The sequence below is a fragment of the Phalacrocorax carbo genome, unplaced genomic scaffold (genome assembly GCF_963921805.1).
Source record: "Phalacrocorax carbo unplaced genomic scaffold, bPhaCar2.1 SCAFFOLD_36, whole genome shotgun sequence".
Taxonomy (NCBI): domain Eukaryota; kingdom Metazoa; phylum Chordata; class Aves; order Suliformes; family Phalacrocoracidae; genus Phalacrocorax; species Phalacrocorax carbo.
Genome location: NW_026990495.1, coordinates 516,378 through 528,865, shown reverse-complemented (window position 1 = coordinate 528,865; position 12,488 = coordinate 516,378). Strand labels below are relative to the sequence as shown.

The window sequence follows — 12,488 nt, the reverse complement described above, 5'->3', positions numbered from 1 at the left end:
GCATGTTCCTCAGGAGAACTAGACCTCGTAACTCAGGGCCTGATTTCATGGACTGAGGCTGTTGCAGCAGCAGCTGTGGTGGTGGAGAAAGCAAGAAATAGTGTCCTGGGGCACCTCCTAAGGCTAAGGGTTCATTCCTTACTTCCTTGTCCTCCCCTCCAGAGTTCAAGCAAGTGCGGATGTGCCACTGTGGGGAATTACGTTGGGTTATGGCAATAACCGTACATGGTCATTGCCTTCTTTGGCGGAACCTTCCATAAATGCAACAAGATACACTCAAACCGCTGCCTCTCCCCCAGGCTGTCTTGCCCTGGCTCTCTGCCGACAGGAGGGAGCAGTGGGTGGTGTCAGCCTGGGGGGGTGACAGGAGGGAGAGCGGGCGGTGAGAGGCGTGGGGGTGAGAGGACATGGGGCGGTGATGGGCCCAGGGCTGTTGGGAGAGCCAGCGCGGGCCCCGGGGCTGATGGGAGGTGACGCTGGGTGGCGAAGGCCCAGGGGGTGGCGGGAGGGACAGCGCAGACCTCGGGGTGTGACAGGACACCGGGCAGCGACAGACCTGGGGGGTGACAGGACAGCGGGGCTGCTGGAACCCCCTCCCCTAAGGGCCACTCGGCATTAGGGCAACGAGGGCGGGGCTGCCACACCCACATGATGCAGGTCTTTCTTCATAATATGCTGAGCATATAAGAGGACCATGACACCGCGTGCTGCAGTAGGCGCCATCCCAGAGCAGGCACCGCCTGGCCCCGACCATGTCCTGTGTCCACTACAAGTTCTTCTCCAGGCTGAACTATGATACGGTCACCTTCAGCGGCCTCCACATCACCCTGCGCGACCTCAAGCGCCAGATCATGGGCCGCGAGAAGCTGAAGGCGACCAGGAGCGACCTGCAGATCTCCAACGCCCAGACCAAAGAAGGTGCGTGGGGGCGGCGGGCGCGGGGCCTCGGGGACCAGTGCGGAGCTGCACCCCGGCGGGGAGCTGCATTGCAGGGGGGAGCAGCACCCCAGTAGGGAGTTGCACCCCAGCGGGGACCTGCACCACTGTGGAAAGCGACAACCCGCAGGGGCCCTGCACCACCTGCCCCGGCGCCCCCAGGGGCCCTGGCACCACCTGCCAGACGGTGGGCTGGCCCCGCTGGTAGGTGACGGTGTGGAGCCGGGCAGGCTCACCGGACACCGGCAGCCCTGGGGCAGAGGGCAGCACACAGGCACTGACCGGTGGCGGCATGGCCGTGGTGGTGAAGCGCATGTCGGACACCTCCGATGCCGTCGGCAGCTGCAGAGGGAACCTCTCTGTTGGGGGAAGCAAAGAGGGGTGGTGGGGTGAGCTACTGGTGGGCAGAGCCCCTTGGGGGGTTACCTGGAGGGCAGGAGCACCACGAGGAGCAGGAGCCTGCTGCTGTACCTGCCATGGCGGCGGGTCAGTGTGGGGTTTGTCTGGGGCAAAGAGTGTTCTGGGGTTCTGTCCCCATGGCGATCATTCCACCAGCACCTGCCTCAGCCAGCCCTGCCAGGGTTTCATTTCTCATGCCACAGCAACTGCCCGTCTCAATGACGTCCCATCCTGCTGATGGTTTCCTGTCCTCAATGCTCATTTCTCATCCCGGTGAGGGTTTCCCATCCCCACGGTAACTTTTCATAATGGAGATCTAGTAACAGAAGCAATGCTAACCTAAGCGAAAAGAAAACAGGGTTTTAAATATCAGTGGAATATCTGCCCATGGAGTCATGTTCTGCAAAGGCAGAAGTCCCTTCAAAAAGCCTGTGCCTCCTTTTAATTTGATCTGCATTTGTTGAGTGTGTTGAGACGATAAAAGTCGGTGTTACCTATAAAAGGTTGCTTTTCTCTCTGTAAAGGGATTCTCTGAAGTGCTGTGTAATGACATACTGATATACGTTCTTACAAACTGACTACTGCTTTTTTCTGTACTGATGTTGTTTTCAGAATACACAGATGATGACGCCCTGATTCCGAGGAACTCCTCGGTAATTGTCAGAAGGATCCCTGCTGGAGGAGTTAAAGCTACCAGCAGAACCTCTGTTACGTGAGTATCCGTAAAGCGGTGTAGTCTTTGCTAGGGGGTTCAGTGAGGTCACTGGTTTAATGGATATTAGTTTACCAGTGGCGTTCCAACTGCATCTCCCTTGTTAAAGCGGCTGTTAGTTTTTGTTGTCCTGGGGTAGGTTTCAATGGACCTGTCCCAAAGCAGACTGACCTTTTTAGGCCTGCTGGGACATGGGCTTCAGGCTCCAACAACGGTAACTTCTAAGATGATTCTGTTGGGTTTGTTCTTGGGCTTGATTGTTCTGAGACCCGAGCTGTAGATGCTGTTTCCTCCAGGTGGAGAGATGCCTTATGCTATGGGCTTGCTTGTATTGCTTTCAGAGTAAAGACAGATACGCACCGTAGTGTACGCTTAGAATTTGTTCCCATCCCAGAGGAGCCCGATTGTCAGTGTTTGGCTATTTCCTGCATTTGCGGGAGGAGGCAGGATATGGCAGGTACTCTGAGGCCCCAGATCTGGGGTGTATTGGTTGAGATTACAGCTACTCAAACGTGATCCTGCCTACAGGATTGTTGTGGTCATTTTGGGATTTGGGGTTCTTTTTTAGTTGCACTGAATGTGAGAATTTGAGAATGAGAACAGTTTATGTGTATGAATAGATGTCCACATTCACTAGATTATCCGAACAATGTCCTGATGGGCAGGTTTTATAACCTGTTTCACTGCTTGATGTGGGGCACAAGTGCTCTATTTTAAGCTCTGATCACCTTCCTTTCTTTCTCCTTCCAGAAGTCGAACGGAGCCAGTGAGCGCAACACCAAAAGCAGTATGTAAAAGCACAGGGTCACACCTTTTTCTGCACACTGCACTGAATTCTGAACAACGTAGCCTTGTATGAAATTTTCCAAACACTAGCTTCATATAATTTCTTCCAGTAAAACATAGCCTATGCTGCAAAGACAATGGATTTGATTCAGCATAGTAAGAAGTGCGTAATGCCATCATTTGCACAGTTCTAATGGGACTATTGGTATTTGTGCCCAGTCACGCATTGTATTTCATCCTGAATATGCGAGGCTATTTCCTGAATGGCTTTGTGTTGTACAGATAAGGTACGATTGGTTATAGGCGATGTAGGTTCAAGGTTTGCACAACTGGACGTGGTGCCGTGCTCTCCATCTGTCTGTCTACAGCTAGTAACGTGTCTGTTGGCGTAGCTGCTTGTGCGCTTTGTGTTTCTTGCAATGAAAATGCTCCGGAGTGTATTTTTGCCATTTTCACCTTGTATCACTTAGCTTCGGTTTTTGCTTGCTTTGCCCAACAGTTTTTGAAAACGTTCATAAAAAACACTGAGAAACCATTGTTGTTAAACTTGGTACTGTTTCTGGCTTTGACGTGGGGGTTCAAACAAAAACTAAAACTGACATACACCCTACGTTCTGAGGACAGTTCTGGGCAGCTAAACGAGTCCTTTCCGTGCCTTTGAATACCTGGGTATTTGTTCCTGGAACTGTTTAATTGCAGTGATATTGTTTGGGCTCCTCCAAGTACATGAATGTCTTTAACAGATTGCCCTGAATGTAAATATCGTTGCTACACAAAGTGGTATTCTAAAGTTCTGCATTTGCTCTTCCCGCTTTCTCTGATGCAGCAGCTTCATCTAATAGCTTGTCTGCAAATGAAAATACCTGAAACCCAGTGTACAAATTTTGGCGCAAGGTTAGAGCCTGGGGCCTTTGTGGGGCATTTTTCATCAGGCTGGAAAACACTGTCCTTCTGCTGCTGAAATATAAATAAGTAACAGAAGGAAATGCTTGACTGGTAATAGCCTGGATTTTGATTTAGTCTTCTGTTCAGTTTCTTTAGTTCTCTTTAGTTTCTGATTAGTCTTCCGTTTGAAATGGCAGTTCATACATTGACTGTCGATTCTGGATTTTGGATTATTTGGGGGTTGGGGGTTGTTGGTTGTCGAGTCGTGTCCCCGCCCCTCCCCAGTTCTTCTGCAGTATTGCCTTAGGGTGGCAAACAAGTTTCATGGAGGTTTTGGTTCTAACTGACTGGTTGGAGGGACTGGCAGGAAATACTTCAGTAGAAATATAAAGGAAACAAAAAAAGACCCAGGGCTGGAGGGCCGTGGAAGGTGGCCGTTGGGCAAACGTGCTGAACAGTACATCAGTTACCCTTCCTGACCCATTTGACAAGGTTCCCTCTCTGAGATACTCTGGAGCAACAAGCTGATCTCAAGCGGGTCTGGTTAGTCTAGTTTCTTCTCATTAACCGCACGGGCACTCTTAAGCTGGCGTAGCTTTGGACTTTGCCTTGAGCAAATGCAAATGACACGAGGTCGGAAATGCCTCTTGCAGTCACACTCGGAGCGCATCGTGCAGACTTTCAGACTACGGTAGAGGTTAACTATTGCTATGTTTGGACTGTACAACTTGAATATGTGTTTAATTTTTTGTGAACAGATGGATGACTCCTCTGCATCTGCTTCTCTGTCCCAGCTTATTCAGGTATATCTATATTCTTACCAAATACTTCAAAAAAAAAAGAAAAAAAAGTGTTTGCTTCATATTTTTAAATCTTGCACTGTGATCCAGAGCTGTATAACTGTTGTAATGCGAACAATGCTTTACTTTAATTCTTAATAATGTCAAGTATTTATGTTAACCTTAAAATGTGTGTATGCTTTGATCCTCTCCTGTAAAGAGCAGTTGCCGCTTTGGGGAGATAGAAGGGGAGAACCTTACCAGCACCAACGTCACGTTGCACTAGTGCTCATCTTCAAGACACAAAGGAGAAGCACTTCAGAGGCTGTTTGCCCTTTTTCATACATTCCGTTAGTTCTGCTTTGGGGAGGAGCGCTATTTTTACAGAAGCATGTCACTGGCTGTACGGGACGGACATTCCAGGGGGTGTGGAGCAGCCAAATTAGAGGCGTGCCTGGAACACGGACAATTGCAGGGCTATTTCTGAATTTCTAGTCCTCAGAGCTGCAGATCCATTCTTTGACCGCTGCACAATTTCATCAGCTGTCGTATAGATACAGTGGGCAACACAATCTGATTTCCTTGAACGCAGACTGTGTACGCTGTGATTATGTCCCTAACCGTGTCTAGGAACACACCCACGCGTGTGTGTGGCATGCTGGCGGAGGTGACCTTCTGGAACTCCTGCCACGCCGCGTTTTGCTGTGGAGCTGCTGGCGGTTTTTGCCCGGGAATGTGTAACTTTGGCTGGGAAAGCACTAGTCATTGCGCCTTGTGAGAAGGCGTAGTGCTAGCCAATTCAGTGCCTGGGCTTTAAAGTTACAAAGCTCAGAGAAGGCAGTGCCTAATGCAGAGGAGCTCGTTCTTTCTTCTGAAAAGAAAGGCTGGAGTTCATTCCCAAGACAGAGAAAGCTCTCCCCACTAGCCACTTCTTCCCTCTCTCACCACAGACATGAAATTGTGGACACGTGGCAAAAATATTGGAAAAAATAATTCATTTGGAAGGTAGCCACCAGAAGAAACTGGTCTGCATTAGTGCTGTCCCTAAACGTGTCCTTGGTTCTGTAAACTTAGGTGAAGTTTTACTCTAAAATGTGAGAAGCCGTCCAAGAGGTGCACACATTGAAGCTTTTGAGAACATTGAAGTATTTCAGAACAATACAGGAACAACACCTCAGAGCAGCTCAAAACTGTGACTTACTCTACCCTCTTTAGCGCAGACTGGCTCAGCAGGGAGTCAATGTGTTGTAAAAAGTCCTCTGGTTTATTACTGCTATGTACGAAATGCCATATTTGAACTTTCGCCTATCCCTAGAAATGTTTTGTGGGTTTTGGATGTGTCTTGTACATCTCTTGGGTTCAAGCAAATCAGTCAAGTGTCTGTGAAGTTTTCTGTCACGGTTAATGGAAATGATTTCATAGGTGTCGATCTGCATTATGTTACAGTTGAGGAAAAACTGTGTATAGGAAACAACCATTTAATAAAATGCTGAAAGTAGTTGGTTGCTCTTGCGAAGGAATGCACCTAAAAGCAAAGACACGAGTGGCTGATCTGAAGGCTTGGTGCTGGACGGTCCAAAGAATGTACAGTCCCTCCCTTAGACCCTGCTGGTATCTGCACTAGTGTGTAATTAAAACGTTTGAACAAATAGTACTTCAAAAACCAAGAAATCAGCTGGTTTCCTTCATATGAAGATCTAGTTCTGCGTAAGGCTTGTATTACAATTTGCATGGTAAAAGGACACGGCCAGCTGGAGAAACCTGCAGGTTTTGCTTACCGTAGTTAGCTCACTTAACACGAAGAAGTTAGCAGGGGCTCTAAAGTGTTTCTAACGTGTTTGTCGACTAACGGCCTGTTACACAGACTGCCAGTCTGGCTGAAGCCAGCGCTTCCGAAGAAGATAAAATAAAAGCGATGATGATACAGTCTTGCCGTGCATATGATCCAATCAAGTAAGTGTTGATAACGCCAGATCTGTTCCCCAACGATTACGGAGGAATGCTAGAGATGGTTGCTTTAACAAGAGAGATACATGCACCCCTTTTTCTTTTTCTCCCAAAAAACCTTCTAGTTACATGAAGAACAGCCTGGGTCTACCTCCGCCATCATATACTTGCTTTCGTTGTGGAAAACCTGGCCACTATATAAAGAACTGCCCAACAAACGGGGTAAGGTTGGGGGGGGACTTCTGGTGTTACTTCGGTTTTGTTTTTTACCTTGGCAGTGAGGTAACAGATACATGAACACGCATATTAAGATGTGTTTCTCTTGGGGTGAAATAGAGAGGTTACATGGCAAAGTTGCAAAGCCCTTCAAAATTCAAGGGACACCTGCAATTATCAAGGCAAAATTTTCTTTTTTCCAGGCCACCACAACAAACATAGCCAGAGATCTTTCTCTGTCAACTTTCATGCATATTTTTCTGTATTTCAATATGACTGGAAATTTATTTTGGGTTTGAACCCTTTCTAAAGACACTTCACAGTTTTTAGTATTTTGTACAAAACCAGGATGTTTCTGCTGGCCCCATCTATTGGATATCTGCCTGGTGTAATGACACAAGCCTCTGGCTGAGCATCCCTGCCATTTAACAACAGTCACGGAGATGTCGTTTTAAGTGTGGGTCTTGAGATACGCCTGCATTTCTTTTCCTGCCAGGACAAGACTTTTGAGCCTGTTCCCAGAATTAGGAGGAGCACGGGCATTCCAAGGAGTTTCATGGTGGAGGTGAAAGATCCCAACACAAAGGGTGCTATGCTGACCAGCACGGGAAAATATGCCATACCAATTATTAATGCGTAAGTATGGGACTAACGGGACTGACCCAGGAGCGAAGGAGAGGAACCGTGCGTCGATGCCTGGGCGGCAATGCAGCCGAGTGGGCCAGCACCTCTAGTTACGGGGGAGGAAGCACTGGCATTGCATCTTAACCTTAACACCCGTGATACTTTCTAATCCCAAGGCCCTAAAATAGGACGCTCCTCCTGTTCATGCCCCTGGAAGCTGGTTAAACTTGTGGCGGGCTAAGAATCAGTATTTCTGCAAAAGGTTTCCGAGGTGTTTGCAGTGGAGTCGTTCTCTTTGAAAGCACATTTTGCTTCTGTCCGATGCTGCAAAGGCTCCTTGCAAAAGTTAACAAGTTGCTGTGGGAGTGAGGTTTCCTCCCCCTCTGACTTTTATCACCTCCCCTGTGTGAAAGAGGCTGCAGTTTTCCTGTTGCTATAAACTAAGAAAATACTACTGTGTGCTGCCAAGAGCGGCTGCTCTAAAATGCACTCGGTGGCACTTCTGGTGTTCTGCCATGGACCTCCTTTTGTAGAAGCTCTAACATAGACTTCTTCCATTTCCAAAACTTCATTACTCGGAGACTGACTTGATCCTCAGCCTGCCATTTACTTTTACCCTCTGGCAACGGAGAGGTGGGATTCATTTCACACGATTTCTAGCTGTCAAAAAATTATTTGCCTAGTCTGAGCTGATTTCTCCATTGACCCAATGAATGGGAGAGGTCTGCAGCAGGAAAATTGTTCCCCCTCCCTCTTCTCATCCTGTGGATGTAGAAAAGGCGTTTCAACTAGCGGCCTACGTTTTAGAAGGCTAATGTGGAGTGAGAAGAATTCCACCTGTTCTCTTCCCCTGAGAAAAGCCAAAGCTTGGAAAAGTTCTCCTTGACCCACCTTTAACTTTTTGCTCTCTCCTTCCCCACCCCCCTCCAGGGAAGCTTATGCCAGAGGAAAGAAGGAAAAGCCTCCCTTTCTACCAGAAGAGCCGGCCTCCTCCTCCCCCTCCGATGAGCCTATTCCAGATGAGCTCTTGTGTCCCCTTTGTAAAGATATAATGACCGACGCAGCTGTTATTCCCTGCTGTGGAAACAGTTATTGTGACGAATGTAAGTGTGACCCCATGGCTGTTAATTCAAAACATCACCTCTGATCCTCTGAAAGCAGAAACAGGAGATCAGGAAATTACTGTGTCACCGGTTCTATGTAGTACTTAAGCCCAGCCTGAATAGGAAAGGACTCTTCTCCTATAAAGGGCAAAAGAAAGGCCGAAAGCTTTTTCCTCCTTTTTATGTATCTCGTTAAATCCCCTTCGCACGTGGAAGGACGAGTATGAGAAGAGGGCGTAACTGCACCGGTGATGACGCTATTAGATAGCGAATGCATTTCGTTTGTCCACAGCCCTTTCCCTCCTACAAAATTACAGAGCCAACGCTGGTGACTTCCTGTGGTCTGCAGCAATCGGGTACCTGGGCATTTAATGCACATTCTCCTCCACGGGAGAGTTGGCTGAAACCTTCAGAACTCACACCTGCTAACGGGTTTTTGAGGTCTCTTTTATTCACTAGCCCTGAGGTTGGTGACTTCTCACTGTACTAGAGAGTGGAAAAAAGGTGAGTCAAGACATCAAGACACCGCCTACTCCACACCTCCAGATGTTACAGGAGTGAAACATCAGGGCTGTACCGTTATTGGCTGCATACTAGAAAATTATTAGGCTACTGAACTTGAGCTTCATGTTCCCAATTCAAGATCATCTTCACCCATTAATCATATACATGGTTTTCTAACTGATGAGAACCCCAAAAATGTCCTTAGTTTGGCTAAAATCTATTTTGATGCCTCTAATTGCACACAGGTATTAGAACAGCGTTACTGGATTCTGAGGATCATACCTGCCCAACGTGTCATCAGAGCGATGTTTCTCCTGATGCTTTAGCTGCCAACAAGATCCTACGCCAGGTAACGTGATGGCTTTTCCGTGAACTGCTTGTAAGAGAAGTCTATTCCTGAAAAGCTGAAAGGGAAGAAAACATGAATCGGCAGCTCCTGAAGCAGGGCTAAATTGGACAAGGCTACATTTACTCCTCCAGTGCATGATCCCTTGTTACAGAAGCTTACAACTCCTTAGAGACAGTCTGGCAAATTCAGGTCACAGTTTTAACGTGATTGCCTCCCTTTCAAATTCGGTGTTGACACTGAAGTGCTTTAAATACAGACACCCTGAGTTACCAGTCATTAATGTAGGCGCTTAATGCGATGTGTTCCTATCCCTGCCTGCTGATTTATTTTAGGATTGATAGCATTTACAGGAATAGGCGAGTGATGTTCCTCTGTGGAGCCTTTTGTTTGTGTGCCTCCTGAAGTTTCCTATCCCCTTTTTGTCCGTGTTTTTCTGCCTCTAGGCTGTGAACAACTTCGAAAATGGAACTGGCTACCCTCGGCAGCAGCAGCCGCAGCAGCCGCCACCGCCACCACCTCCACCACCACTCCTGACTGTCGGGCCTCCCGCCGCGCTGGTGACGGCCGCTAACCTTTCTAAACCTTCCTCTCAGCCAATCGGCGGGTTGTTGGAGGAGAAGGTTAGTTTGATTTCAGCATAGGCACTGATCCTTGTCTTTTAGCAGAGCTTCGTTTCCAACTCTTTCCAACCGTTTTTTGCCAAGGGCCGTCAGGTTCCGCTACTAAGACAAGCAGCACTGCCGAGTCGTCTGGGCCCCCAAGGACAATCAATACCTACAACGGGTAAGTAACGCTAACTTTAGAATTCCTTTAAAAGTCTTACCTTCAGACAAACTGAATGGGATTTTTTTCTTTTTCCCTCCCCACTGCAACAGGTCATCCAGTGAGAGCCACTACAATTCGCTCAGCAGGTGGCGGATCAGGCTGCGAACTGTAAGTGTCCCACAGAAATTCAATGCATTACTACCGGTAACTGTACTACTACTCCTGGTTAAAGGAGGCCGTAACACGTAACTCCTGCAACAGCTGATTTGCAATGAATAAGTACGCACAGGTAGTTGTGGGGAACACTAGCGGTAATTAATTTTGAAATGGCTTACTTTGAATTGCCTTTAACAAAGGGATCTGTGCTTGCACTAAGATTATTTAAAATAAAACATCAGCACAGGACTGACAAGGGGACTGCCAAAAACCAACACTTTCTCGGGAAACCGTAATCACATACGAAAATTAAATATAATTATAGGATCAAGTGGAAAGCCAGGCTAGAAACTTGGAAGCAGAAACTTTACATGCTAACAAGTTCTTCAATTTGCAGTAGCATCATTACATAAACACATGGAGAGAGGATAAAAAAAACCAAACCAAACCAAACAAAGCAAACCAAATTTGAGAGGAAAAATGTTGGGGAGTGTGACCCTTTTTTCTTTCTTTTTCTGTGTGGTTTTTTTTCAGGTCCAAGTCTCCCTGCAGTGCTTCATCTTACTGTAGAAGTTCGTATACCTACACCAAGTCAAGATCCAGTTCTTCCCCCACTCACTCCTACTCTCGATCATTCAATCGTTCCCAGTCTCGTTCCTCCCCGCGATCGCCGCCGTATCCAAGAAGAGGCAAAGGGAAGAGTCGTAACTATCGCTCCAGGTCAAGGTCACGCGGCTCTCACCATTCAAGGCTAAGGTCACCCCCGCACAGAAGATACCATTCACGGTCAAGGTCTCCGGTGTTTAGGGGCCAGTCTCCAACTAAACGGACTCTACCTCAAGGGGAAGGAGAAAGGGAGTGTTTTAACAGGTCCAGAGAGGTTCCACCATATGATAGGAAAGCTTACGAGGGCAGATCCCGTGACTGGAGGGATCCATTTGAAAAGGAAAGATACAGAGAACGGCGAGGGAACTCTAGGCACCGGAGTGAGAAGTTTTACAAGGGCTATGCTGTTGGCTGTCAACCTCCACCTCCACAAAACAGAGAGGACTTTTCTCCAGGTAGGTTTGGTCCACCTGGCACCACACAAGAGAATTTGCCATGTGCTCAGGGACGTAGGCAGGATTATCCTGCTGGGCAGAGGCACAGAAACCATCATACAGCTGGAAATTACCCTGAAAAACCATGTGGAAGGGAGAGCCATGGCATCAAAGATCCTGAAACATCAAAAAAGAAAGAGGTGGAAAAACCACTGGGAGACAAGAAAGGCAATAAAGATAAAAAGCACCGGAATGAAGGATTTCCAAATGCTGAGTTGTTGGAAGGTGCGAGAAAACCAAGAGAGGCAGCTGCAGCAGAAGGTGTTACAGCGGAGTCTGTCTTCAGGCTCCCAAGCAGAGACGATGCCACCCCTGTGAGAAATGAGCCTATGGAAACAGAGTCTAGTGCTTTCAGACTGGGGTCTGAAAAGGAGGAAGAAGAGAAGGATAAGCCAAAAGCAAAGACTGACAAGGCCAAGCGGAAAGTAGAAGTGGCTCTTCCTCCTAAGACGGACAATACAGTAAAACCAGCTGAAGGTTCCAACGAGAAGGTGGACACGGGTCGTGACAAATCTCCTCGACTGGAACCTCCTGCGAAAAAGGCAAAGGAGGACTAGCCAAAGTCAGGCAGTGTTAAAACACCTTCCTCTTGAAAGGATGAGGGTGTTTTGATGCTGTCCTGCAGCGAGTAGTTGCTAGTTGGGAGGATAGAAGGGGAGTGCCTTATCAGCCAAGTTAGAGCCATTTCTGGAATACGGGCAATTGCATGGCTATTGTTCTCTTTGTTTACTCGCACCTGTATAAACACAAATGGCATGTTCATCAATAAAGTTAACACTCTTTTAGCCTCGTGTGTTCCCTGGCATGTCTGTGTTACATTTCTAACTAGCGTCTCGCCATGAGCTAACAGAGATGTCACAAAAATGATTAGGAAAAATGTGGGGATTGATAAGTCAGATTTCCTTTAAAAGGCAAGCCTAAACTTTGCCCCAAGAGAATTGACGGAAGCAGGAGATCATTCCCAAGAAATAGGGCACATCGATCACATCTCCCTTTCAGGCTGCTGCACTGACCCAGAGGGTAAAATTCCTACACCTCCCCAGCAAGAATCACAGTGACAGAGGGATCCTGGTGGGAGGGGGGTATTTGTGACATTAGAAGGAGTATTAAACCACTCCCATTTTTAATCTCTTCAGGACTATACGATGTCAAACCACCATCTGTAATCACTAGTCATAAATCTCTGCACACTAGTATCTTCAAAGTGGGATGCATATTGTTTGTTTA

At 47.5% G+C, this 12,488-nt stretch overlaps 1 protein-coding gene across 1 annotated transcript; it reads left to right on the top strand.

Annotated features, from left to right (window-relative positions):
* The first annotated feature begins 729 nt into the window (after positions 1-729).
* Positions 730-11,818, top strand: LOC135311289 (E3 ubiquitin-protein ligase RBBP6-like). Its single transcript, XM_064440413.1, has 12 exons — positions 730-918; positions 1,948-2,047; positions 2,798-2,834; positions 4,477-4,521; positions 6,362-6,450; positions 6,570-6,666; positions 7,157-7,296; positions 8,215-8,387; positions 9,137-9,240; positions 9,684-9,860; positions 10,116-10,123; positions 10,696-11,818. Exons 1-12 carry the CDS (start codon positions 753-755, stop codon positions 11,816-11,818), a joined length of 2,259 nt encoding a protein of 752 aa, XP_064296483.1. The 5' UTR covers positions 730-752.
* The last annotated feature ends 670 nt before the right edge of the window (positions 11,819-12,488 follow it).

What these genes read in the sequence shown, in the direction of transcription:
- LOC135311289 (XM_064440413.1), top strand. Translation starts at nt 753, where the DNA reads ATGTCCTGTGTCCACTACAAGTTCTTCTCCAGGCTGAACTATGATACG. An exon ending in ACCAGCAGAACCTCTGTTAC is followed by an intron (nt 2,048 to 2,797) that starts GTGAGTATCCGT and finishes TTCTCCTTCCAG; the next exon opens with AAGTCGAACGGAGCCAGTGA. An exon ending in AAACAGTTATTGTGACGAAT is followed by an intron (nt 8,388 to 9,136) that starts GTAAGTGTGACC and finishes AATTGCACACAG; the next exon opens with GTATTAGAACAGCGTTACTG.